This window comes from Lissotriton helveticus, chromosome 3_1, assembly GCF_964261635.1.
Source record: "Lissotriton helveticus chromosome 3_1, aLisHel1.1, whole genome shotgun sequence".
In the NCBI taxonomy this organism is placed as follows: domain Eukaryota; kingdom Metazoa; phylum Chordata; class Amphibia; order Caudata; family Salamandridae; genus Lissotriton; species Lissotriton helveticus.
Genome location: NC_136061.1, coordinates 1,876,576,435 through 1,876,588,584, shown reverse-complemented (window position 1 = coordinate 1,876,588,584; position 12,150 = coordinate 1,876,576,435). Strand labels below are relative to the sequence as shown.

At 52.2% G+C, this 12,150-nt stretch overlaps 1 protein-coding gene across 10 annotated transcripts in view; it reads right to left on the bottom strand.

Annotated features, from left to right (window-relative positions):
• The window catches only part of PPP6R3 (protein phosphatase 6 regulatory subunit 3), a 1,896,334-nt gene that overhangs the window by 199,309 nt on the left and 1,684,875 nt on the right, over nucleotides 1-12,150 (bottom strand). For all 10 annotated transcript variants that reach the window (XM_078682862.1, XM_078682861.1, XM_078682859.1 and 7 more), the window contains one exon: nucleotides 7,435-7,532. In XM_078682862.1, the coding sequence (XP_078538988.1) occupies nucleotides 7,435-7,532 (98 nt within the window). The remainder of the gene's footprint in view (nucleotides 1-7,434; nucleotides 7,533-12,150) is intronic.

Here is a 12,150-nt window from a genome sequence, read left to right as displayed (position 1 = left end):
GCAGTTGTGACCACGAATGGAAGGACTTTGAATTGATAGTGTTGTCCTTCTAGCACAAACCTGAGATACTTCCTGTGAGAAGGATGCATGGGAATGTGAAAGTAGGCGTCTTTGAGGTCTAGTGTAGTGAGGAAATCGCCTTGTTGCAATAATGGGAGCACTTGTTATAAAGTCACCATTTGAAAATGATCCGAGTGTATATACCGATTGAGAGGGCTTAAATCTAGAATTGGTCTTAGTGTCCCATCCTTTTTGGGTATTAGGAAGTACCGCGAGTAGACCCCTGTTCCTTGATGTTGCAAAGGAACTAGCTCTATTGCATCTTTTTGCAGCAATGAGAGAACCTCTTGTTGGAGCAGTGTTAGATGTTCTGTGGACATTGGACGCTGTCTGTGTGGTATATTTGGAGGGGTAGCTGTAAGCTCTAGGCAGTAACCATAATGGATAATCTGTCTTACCCACTTGTCTGTTGTGATGGAATTCCAGACAGGTAGGAACTGTGTTAATCTCCCCCTTACAGGAGTGGTATGGTGTTGGGGAGCTGAGGGAAGTCACTGTTTAGTGGTGGAAGAGGATTGATTGTTGTTGTTACCTCGACCTCTTCCCTTATTGTTATTACCTCTGTAGCCCCCTCTAAAGTATCCTTTATTAGAGGATGCTTGTGTATTTGTCTTACAGGAAGGAAGCTGAATTGTCTGCTCCAGCTTGTTTGGAGCCTCCTCTGTAGAAGGAGCCTATCGCTTGGGTGGACTGCAGAGCTCCCATGGACTTGGCTGTGTCAGTGTCTTTTTTCTTTTCTTCAAGAGCTGTCTACTTCTGGACCAAACAATTGTTGTTCTTTGAATGGTTGATTTAAGATATTAGTCTGTACCTCTTGCTTAAATCCTAAAATACGTAGCCATGCGTGACGTCTAAGGACACTGGTGTTTATTGCCCTGGATGCAGTGTCTGCTACATCTAGTGCACATTTAATGGAGGCATTTGATATAAGCTTACCCTCTTGTATGAGGTCTTCTGCTTGTGCCTTATATTGGTCAGGTAGATGTTGTAAGAGCTTCTCTAGCTAATCATAGTGAGCCCTGTCGTATCTTGCGAGGAGGGCCTGTGTGTTAACAATGCACCATGCATTGCTAGCTTGGGCAGCTATTCTTTTCCCTGAGCATCTATGATCTTTGATTCTATAGGAAGGTGGTGCTTCGCCTGATGTTTGAGAATTTGCTCTTTTCCTAGCGTTTGAAACTGCTAGGGATTCTAAGGGTAGCTGTCCTTAAATGTAAGCAGGATCCCCAGGAGCTGCTCTGTACTTTTACGCTATCATTGGGTTTATGATTCTAGCTCTAACAGGAACTTTAAACACTTCTGGTGCACATTTAATGACTCCTTTAATCATTGGTAGTATTTGCACAGATTTGTGGGATTGTTCAAAAGTGTCTAGTAAAAAATCTTCTGCCTCATCTAAATGCATGGTGACATTGTGATAGATGGCAGCCCTGTTAATTAAGTGTCCAAACCCAATATTGTCTTCTGGAGGAGAAGGTTTAGATGGATATATATGTGGGTCAGGAATATCTGGTATGTCCTGTGGGTTTGGATACTCCCAGTCTGGTGAACCTGTTGGGTAGGGAAAAGGGTCATCTGGGTCTTTCCCTCCCCCCATGCTTTACTGATCATCATCAGCATCCTGAGGGGGTGTATGTTGTGGAGAATGAGGAGGAGAATTTTGAGGTGAATTGTTTAAAGGGAGAGCAGGAGAAGGAGATACAAGAGAAGAAGGGTGCATAGGAGATGTGGCAGAGTCCTTCTTCTTGACTGGAGGTGTAGGTGCTGTATCTGACTTCCTCTTCCTGTATGGTGTGGTGGAAACATGTCCGGTTTCTGGATCTATGTATATCCTTTTTTGCAAAGGATCAGGTCTAAAAAGTTCTTCTTCTTGAGAAATTGCTTTCGGCGCAGATTTTTTCCGCTCCGGGCCTGGTTTCTGCTAGTCTTCAGCCTTAGGAGTTGTTGTAAAGTCCTTTGGCGTACTTTTGGGCACCGAAGGTATTGTTTTTGGAGTCGAGGCCTGGTTCGAGGGTTTGGAGGCATCGGAAGCAGGCTTTGTGGGTTTCGGCACCGAAGATTTTGGGGTGGAAGCAGGCTTCATTGGTTTTAGTGCCGTCTTGTCTTTAGGAGTCGACGGTTTCCGAGTCTTTTTCGGAACCGGGACTTCTTTCGGTTTCGGTGCCGAGGGAGCTGGTAGTATTGGCACGTGCGGGTTGCTCAGTATGGAGCTACGGGAAGGCTTTAATATTTTCTTCCGAGTCGGGCTCGATGGTGGGGCTTTCGAAGCAATGTCTCGGTCTCGAATGGGCCCCGAAGGCGGAGTTTTGACCCTAGCCTTTGGTTTAGAGGTTGGGGCTAGTGTAGGGGCAGTCGTTCTCACGCGTTGACCTGTTGGTATGGAGTCATCGGAGTCGTCTGCCTCAGATACAATCTGGAGATCATCGGAATCTTCCTCGGGGACATATAGACCTTCGTCAAAGATATCCACCGGTTCCGGAGCTGATCTCTGCATGTCGCGTCGACGGGACCTCAGATCCCGAATGGTCTTTGTTGGAAACCGGCAATTTCTGGTAGGCTAAGGCTTATGCCAAAGCCAGGCAGAAACCACCATTCCAGTCAGGGCAAGGAAGTCACACGCCAAGATAACCCCTGCTCGCCCTCTAGGTAGCATGGCGCGGGCAGTCTAGGCTAAACTCGGAGGCGATGTGTAAAGCATTTGCGTCAGCGCACAACAGCAACAACATACTAGGTACACCACAAAAGAGACTCCACACAAGGTTATATTAAAAAACTTTTGTATTGTCAAAACATAGATAGAAATTACACATGTACATTGTGCCAACTGGCACGGCAATATTCACAAGGGATTATTTACAAGACAGGGCCACATGGGCCACTGTCTGAATCAACACTTTGCAGATATAGAAATACTTGTCAGAAATTAGAATAAAAGTATATAAACTTCACTGTAACACAAAGTAACAGTTATAGATCACATCCAGTAACTACTGGGAACAGGTAAGTACCACCTACGCAACCCTAAACTCCTTGGGAGACTGTCACGCAGGGGACCAGGACCTCACTAGGACCACCTGTACTAAAAGAACAACCACCTAAGTATCACACAGCATTTAGGGGTCTAAGAAAGAACACGTTACCCATGATGCATAAATATACATTCAGAGGAGTACTAAAGAGAAACACATAATATATAAACCTACACATTCAGCGGTGTTAAGAATAGCGCACATGATGTAATAAAATTACATTCAGAGGTACCAGCATAATACAGTAGCGCAAGAGTCACATGATGTCTAAAACATTCAGAGGTGCAGGAATAAAACATGATGCAAGGAAATGCAGTCAGAGGTGCAATAACCATACAATTGCGCAAAACCTACGTAAGCCACCACCTGTGGCAGTCCCTAGGCCAACTGGCCTTGTTGGGGCTAGAACGCCCTGAGTCTCAATGTCAGGGGCCTAAACGATGCAGGGGCCCACTACTTGCTGGGCCCCTGGGAACACTCACAAGGGCCTAAACGTTGCAGCTGGCACGAAGTGCTGCGCAGCTGGGTAGGCCGGGCACCTCTGTGCCAACTCTATCCCTCTCAGGGACTCACTCTCCATCTTGCGCCTAAACGGTGCAGCTGCCCACTAATTGCTGGGCCGCTGGAGACTCATCAAAACTGCGCCAGGGCCCTCACTGGCCCTCAGGCGCAGACTGCGCCACGCGGGAGCCACACAGGCTCTACACACACCTATGTCCACGTTGGAGCCACACAGGCTCTGGCATTACTCGTGCCCAACGTTGGAGCCACACAGGCTCTTGAAAACAATCAGGGTGCTTTCAATGGCACCAGAACTACACAAGCTCAGGAGGGGACGGGCATCGACAATATGCCCCGAGGTGTCCCAGGAGCCATCTAGACTCCGTAAACAAATAGGGCCTGCGTTGGAGCCTCTCAGGGCTCGTAGGGGCGTCACCCACCCCGTTGGAGTCCCACTCGGGGGACTCGAGTCAAGAAACCGCCCTTCTGAGCCTCAACAGGCTCACTAAACAACATGCGGGCACGAACCTCTCACGGGGCTCCAAGTAATATGCCCCGCGATCGTCGGGGCGGCCCCCTGCCAAGCGGGGCCGCCCAAAGCATCCTCGCTCCGTTGGAGTCCCTCACGGGGACTCTGACACAAATACTGCCCCACACACCAGCCGTAGCCACCCCAGAGCCCACTGCAGAGCGGGGTGGTTGAGCGTACGGCGCCAGCGAGGTAGGCGACCTCGCCCTTCAAATCCCCGCCGGCTTCCACTCACCGGCTCTCAGGACGTGGGGGGCCACGCGTCTCCGTCGCCGAGCCCGACAGCAGCGCTTCCCTCTGGAGCGAAGGCGGGGCTCTTCCTGCAGGAGGAGACCTCGCGGCGGGGCCGGTCGAGCTCCTCTCTCTCTGCAGGGCTCCCTCGGCACACGGGAGCCCTGCCTATCGGTCGCCTCGTCTCCTCGGGGCTCCCTCAGCCGAGAGGAGCCCCGCCACGGCCGCCATTGTCCGCGCCTTCCTTCCTCCTCTTCCCGCCGACTGCGGGGGCGGGACTTCCGGCCGGCCGCGACAGGATTGGCCGGCCGGCCGACCACTTCCGGGTCGCTGCGGGCAGCGCAGCGGCTCTCCTCTTCAGGCAGGCGGGGAACCACGATCCGAGGGGTGGCACCCTCGCTACGAACAACACCCCATCAAAGTTGAAGCGCTATGAAGCGCTTGGGGCCAAGTAGCGCTGGGAAGACAAATAAAGCGCTCTCCCGCGCTTGGGCAATAAAGCGCTAGAAAAATAGGCAAAGCGCTCCTAAGCGCTAGAACCCAGGCAGAGCGCTCCCAGGCGCTCAGGGGGAGGCTCAGCGCCTCCAGGCACTAGGAATACAGTTCCAGCGCTCTCCCCACGAGAATGCAGCTCCTCCATGCTGCCAAGGGTCCCAGAGCTTCCCAGGGGTAAAGCCAAGTCTCCCCCTCAGCCCAGGCAGGGCAGAGGGGTCCCCCAGGAGTCCAGGCATCCAGGGGCTGGGCAGCGCCCACCCCTGATAGATTCAAGTCCAGCTAACAAGAAAAAGACAAGAACGTTTTGGGAAGGGGAACAGCCCCTTCTTATCCACAGAAACAGCTTTGAAGTCTTTAGAAGTCTTTGTGTGAGCGAGCCCTAAGCTCTGGGTGTATCTGGTTTCCCTCTCCTGTCAGCCTCAGGTCAGAGGTGACAGGGGGCCATCCGGAGGGAGAGCCATCAGGGGTGGGCTGCCAGGCACGGCACGGCACCACCAGAGCTCTTTCCACTCCTCCCTAACAGCAGATGGGGGGCCTTTCATCTACGGCTTGACTCAGACCCCCTCCTCCAGACAGTCCATCTACCAACAGGCCCAGGCATGCCTGGGCCAGGCCCATCAGCCAATCACGTACTAGCAGACTCACTACACAATTATGCCAACTTCTAAAAGTGGCGCTTCTGGACTAGATACCGCCATGCCGCATACACCATTCTGCAGCATTCATTCTCACGAGTTCATACATATCAAACTCGCCCCTGCACTCCCCATGCATCAGGAATCTACCATGGGCATACATATTCCCCATTCATTCCTATGGGAGGGCAGGTCACTCACCATCCATACACAGAAAGCACACGCACTTTACACTGTACCACAGTGAAAAAGTGCGCAGAGGCCTACAATCACCAATCCAGGTTCCAAAAACAGGCTAGGAAAAAGCAAAAAGTCACGGGGTAAACCTGCCCAAAGGACCGGGTCCAACAGTCTTCTTGGATCGAAAGGACGCACAAGCTGTCCAGCTCGACTAGTCGTGCTCAGGTGATAAACACAAGTTACAAACCTCGTGATGGTCGCTGTGTGGAAATTTTGCTCCACACGGGGCATTTTTTGAATAGTGTCCTTTCCATGCGTTGTAGGCCTGATCACGTGGGTAGGCCCAACGGCCCGCGTCGACCACTGGAATCGAAGTGATGAGGTCGAGTCTATGTATATTGAAGTTAAAGTTTGTTTTTAGAAAGTTTTGCGCGTCGAAGTCTTTGAAAAGTAGATTTTCGAACCAGAGGGGAAAAGTTGCATCTGAACCAAGTGGTGGAAAAAAAAAAACAATCTAAGGATGGAGCCGATGCCCATGAGCACTATCGTCCAAGGGAGGAGTCACCTATCACAAAGACTTCTTCCAAGACAACAACAACATGCAATCATCTGAGCCCAACACCAGGTGGCGATCTAATGCAAAGTGTAGAATCTGCAGCTCATATGCTTCGAACAAATAGTCTTTCTGAATACCCGCAAACATACTATGGCTGAGTACCTTCCCAAAGTCCATCAGAAAAAGGGAACCAACAGGACTTCAGAAGACAGCTCTTTGTGTAGCAAATTACCCACTTCTTTTTAAATTGTACCTAGTCAGCAGAGCCAACCTTATTATTAAAAAATTACCCAGCATGAAAAACACCAAAATATTTTGGTCATGTGGGCAAAAGGCTAGCAGGCCCTTACTGTAGAGCAATGTGAACACTCTGCAAGCATCACTGAGCAGCTGTTCACAAAGGCTTTTTGGGTGCACGTATGGAAACCTGAATGTGTTGCTAGTGGATAATGTAGGTGAAGGACAAGGCAAGGTTCAATATGGTAAATTCCCCATTTAAGACATAATGACTTCTAGACCATAGCTCAGTTGTAAACCGCTGTAAGAAATGTGTAGGAACTACCCAGAAGAGAGTCCCATTAGGGCTAGGTAAAATCACTGGCTCTTTTGACAAAGTATTGCAAGTGTAAAGCATAAGCTCAGCTTATGACCTATAAGGACTTTAAGAAGGGGTATTAGACTCGATTGAAAATCAGTACAAGGCACAAAGGAGATATTAAACTAGGAGATATTAAACTAAGGAAAAAGAAACAGTAGAGAACTTGTGTACAAATGTGCACAACAACCCTCATATAGAAGGTACAAGCAAAGAGAATCTTGCAAGCAGAATTTAGGGTGAAAATGGAAGAATTCTCCAAATGGTTTACAGAAGTGTTCGCAATTGCGAAAATGGTTGTGAAAATACCACTGGATATATATACAAAGAGGGAGGGAGTTGTAGCTGCTACCTACAAGGTAAGTGTTTGGGAGGAGGGCCTGAGTAAAGGATGAATTACATGTACACCACGGACCTTTATTTGCTTAATCGAATATTATGCATATGAAAAACTGTTTCTCGCAACCTAGACATCACAGGATTACAACAAAACTTTCTGTACACAGAGGGGGCGGCCAGATCTGAAATTGATCTTTGGATTCATAAAACCAAACTAGCCACTATGATTATGTTACAGATTAGTGTCAGAACTCTAAGTTTAACACCATGATTTAAGTACCTACCTTCAGGTACAGTAACTAAATTTGCACTGAGAGGATCCACAGGTTCCGTGCTGGTTTCCATTTCCACTGGAGAATTACTTCTTGCTGATTCTTTTGAACTATAAAAAAAAAGTTTACATTTTTAGACATTCGGAGAACAATCGTGTAGTCTCAATGTAAACCTGCAAACCAGTCATAGAAGCATGCAGGTCAGAGTTCTGTTTCTCTAGCTAATCTAAATTAAATACTTGCACTAGACTTAGGAAAAGCAAGTTTATATACAAGGTAATTAATTGCACTGGTGCACAAGTTACTACTTGTGTAACGATATATCTGTAAGAGACATTAGTTAGTGATAGATTCCTTACCTTAGAATATCCCCAGGCGTCAGACTGGATCCGGAAATTTTTGCGTAGCAATACCCCTGCGCGTCGGTAGGCGTCGTCTGCTGCTCCGCGTCCGTCATAGGCGTCGTTAGCGCCGGAATGACGTCGTCGGAGTACTTAGACGCCGCCCATGCACGTTGACGTCAGTTCTGATACACAGCTTTTCCGCGCCAGATACGCAGAGCCATGATAGAACCAACACTGGTGCCAAGAAACTAGGGCCCTGAAAGGGGATGACCTTAACCCTAGATATCGGTTCGCAGAACGGGGAGGATGGGTGGGTCGGTAAGGAATATATCACTAACTAATGTCTCTTACAGATATATCGTTACACAAGTAGTAACTTGTGCATCTGAAAGAGACACGTTAGTGATAGATTCCTTACCTTAGAATAGATACCCCAGCAATACCAACCCCGGTGGTGGGTCTGCGAACCAATAATCACACCAGAAAGTCCTGGAGGACGGAACGGCCAAAGAAGCCATCCCTCCGGACTTGGCTGTCCAGGCAGTAGTGTCGTGCGAACGTGTGCAGCGAGGCCCACGTAGCTGCCTGGCAAATGTCCTGTAAGGGCACACCTCGGCCCAGGGCAGTTGTAGTTGCCGTGGCCAGAGTGGAGTGAGCCCTCAATCCAACAGGGGGCTCTTTCTTAGCCATGGAGTAACATGCCTGGATACACAAGATGATCCACCGGGAGATGGTCCACTTGTGTACCGCCTTCCCCTTCTTAGCACCCACGTAGCCAACAAAGAGTTGGTCATCCACCCGGAACTGGCGTGTGCGATCCAAATAGAATGAGAGCGCACGTTTTGGGTCCAGACGGTGGAGCCGCTCTTCTACCTTTAGAGGGATGCGGTGGCGGGAAGAAGGTAGGCAAGATGGACTGCCCGATGTGAAAGGCCGTGACAACCTTGGGCAGGAAAGATGGCTTCCTACGTAACACAACCTTGTCCGGATGGACAGAAAGGAAAGGTGGAGTACAAGAAAGGGCCTGGAGCTCACTCACTCTCCTGGCAGAGGTGATGGCAACCAGGAAAGCAGTCTTTAGAGTCAGAAGACGAAGAGGACAGTTGTGAAGTGGCTCAAAGGGAGCGCACATCAGGAAGGTAAGAACAAGGTTCAAGTCCCACTGGGGCATCATGAAGGGAACAGGAGGGAACATGTGCGTGATGCCCTTAAGAAATCGATTTACAATAGGGGACTTGAACAAAGAAGGCTGAACAGGTAGCCTTAAGAAGGCAGACAGGGCAGAAAGGTAGCCCTTGACAGTGCCCAGAGCAGAGCCCTGCTGGGCAAGAGAAAGAAGGAAGAGGAGAACCTCAGAAAGGGGGGCAGAGAGTGGATCCACAGCCTTTGCTGTGCACCATGCCACAAAACTCTTCCACCTGCAGGCGTATACCGACTTTGTGGAGGGACGCCTGGCTGCCAGAATGACATTACAGACTTCGGGAGGCAAGTCAAATGGCCTCAGCTGTCGCCGCTCAATCTCCAAGTTTGTAGGTGGAGACTGGACAGGTTCTGGTGGAGGACCGTCCCCTGCTGCTGCGACAGAAGGTCCTCCCGAAGGGGCAGATGAATCGGGGGATCTACTGACATGCTGAGTAGCTCGAGATACCAGTATCTTCGTGCCCAGTCCGGAGCCACAAGGATGACTTGGGCCCGATCGCGCTTGATCTTCTTCAGTACTCTGGGCAGAAGTGGTATAGGTGGAAAGGCGTACAATAGACCGCAACTCCACTCGTGACGAAAAGCGTCTCCGAGTGAGTGCCGCCTTGGAAATTCCAACGCGCAGAACTGATGACATTGCGCATTCTCTTCGGTGGCGAATAGATCTAACCAAGGCTCGCCCCATTGCTGAAAGAGGCCTTGCGCCACGTCCGGGTTCAGACGCCATTCGTGATCCATCAGGCACCGACGGCTGAGTTCGTCCGCCCTGGCATTCAGAGAACCTGCCAGGTGTTGAACTACCAGGGTCACACCCTGACTTTCCAGCCACTGCCAGAGGCGCAGAGCCTCCTGGCATAGGGTCCACGACCCCACCCCGCCCTTTTTGTTGCAGTACCACATGGCGGTGGTGTTGTCCGTGAACACCTGCACCACACTCCCCCGGACAGAGGGGAGGAATGCCTTCAGCGCTAGACGAATCGCCCGTAACTCCAACAGGTTGATGTGGAGCCGGGCCTCCGCCGGAGACCAGAGTCCTCTGATCTCCGCCTCTCCCATGTGGCCACCCCAGCCCTGGAGGGACTCGTCCGTCACAACTACGTGCTCCGGGTGGGGTAGGGAGAGGGACCTGCCACTGACCCAATCACAGTCCGTGAGCCACCACTGCAACTGTCTGGCAGTGCCCTCCGAGATCAAGACGTGATCGGACAAGTTGCCCTGATGCTGGGCCCACTGAAACTTCAGGTCCCACTGCAGAGCCCGCATCCGCCACCAGGCGTGACGCACCAGAAGGATGCAGGAGGCCATCAGTCCCAGAAGCCGCAGCGTCAACCTGACCGAGACTCGGGATAAAGGCTGAAAGATGGGAATCAGAGCCTGAATATCCCGCTGTTCGGGAGGGTAAACCCGAAACTGCTCCGAGTCTAGAACCGCTCCGATGAAGAGGAGCTTCTGAGAGGGACACAGGAGCGACTTCGGCACATTGATGGAGAACCCCAGCAAATGCAGGAGGTCGGCCGTAGTCTGGAGGTGGCTGACGACTGATTGGGGCGAGCACGCCTTCAACAACCAGTCGTCGAGGTAGGGGAAGACTGACACCCCTAACTTGCGCAGATGAGCCGCGACCACCGCCATCACCTTCGTGAACACCCGTGGGGCGCTTGTAAGGCCAAAGGGGAGCACGGTAAACTGAAAGTGCTCGTGGCCTACCGTGAACCGCAGGTAACGCCGGTGGGCCGGCAGGACGGGGATTTGAAAATAAGCGTCCTGCAAGTCCAACGCTACCATCCAGTCTCCGGGGTCCAGGGCAGCTAAGACCTGAGCCAAAGTCAGCATGTTGAACTTCTCTTGACGGAGGAAGCCGTTGACGTTCCGTAGGTCCAAGATCGGGCGCAGGCCCCCCCTTGCCCTTCTTGGGCACCAGAAAGTAGTGGGAGTAACATCCACACCCTACTTCTGGCCCAGGAACGCGCTCAATGGCCCCCTTGGCCAAGAGGGCCGTGACTTCCTCTTGCAGAAGTTGCAAGTGATCCCCCGACACGAGGTGGAATTGCGGTGGCATGGCTGGAGGGGTCGCCTCGAAGGGGAGGGAGTAGCCCCTTCGGACGATTTGCAGCACCCACCTGTCCGATGTGACAGTGCGCCAGTGGAAGTGGTGATGGCGAACCCTGCCTCCCACAGGCGCCACATGTGCCTGAAAGCTCGGACTAGGAAGGTTTGGAGGCAGGTGCTGCGGAGGGAGGTGTGGACTGGCCTCGCCGCTGACCCCGACCGCCGCGGCGGTTTCCACGGCCGCCACCCCGCTGCTGGGTATTCTGCGGTGCGTGGCTGGCAGCACGTGTGGGGACGCCCCTTCCGTGGCCGCGAAAGGCACCCGATTGCTGGCGCGTGGCCGAGAGGCCTAAGGAATTGGCCGTAGCCCTGGAGTCCTTAAAGCGCTCCAGCGCATGGTCTGCCTTGTCGCCAAAAAGGCGACGGCCATCGAACGGCATATCCAGGAGGGTGGCCTGGACATCGGCCGAGAAATTGGCGGACCTCAACCAGGCGTGGCGGCGAACTGCCACCGTCGTTCCCATCGCCCAGCCCAGCGCGTGGTATCCAGTCCACACCGGATAGAGTATCATGCCGCATCTCGACCCTCCACAAGGGCTTGGGCGAGTTTAGCCCGGACCTCCTCCGGGCATTGTGGCAGCACGTCCGCGACCGTGTCCCACAGGGTGTGGGTGTAGCGGCCCAAGAGACACGCGGTATTGACAGACCGCAGTCCCAAACTCAGGGACGAGAACACTTTCTTCCCGAACTGTTCGTATCTCTTGGATTCCCGATCGGGCGGGGCCGGCGGGAATGCGGTCTGGGAAGTGGAGGCCTGGATAACCAGGCTCTCGGGGGTGGGATGGGTGGACAAAAAGCAAGGGTCGCCCGGAGCCGGGCGGTAGCGTCTGGCCACGTTCCTATCCACAGGCGGACCTGTGGCGGGCTTGGACCAAGCGCCCACAAGAACGTCACATAAGGCTTCATTAAACGGCAGCAGAGGCTCACTGGAGCTTGCCTGCGGTTTAAGAACCTCAGTGAGGAGGTTAGTCCTCACGGCCGCAATGGGGAGCTCAAGGCCCAAGGCCTTGGCTGCCCTCGTTAACACTACACTATAAGCAGCCCCGTCCTCCGTAGCCAAGGTGGGAGGGGAGAC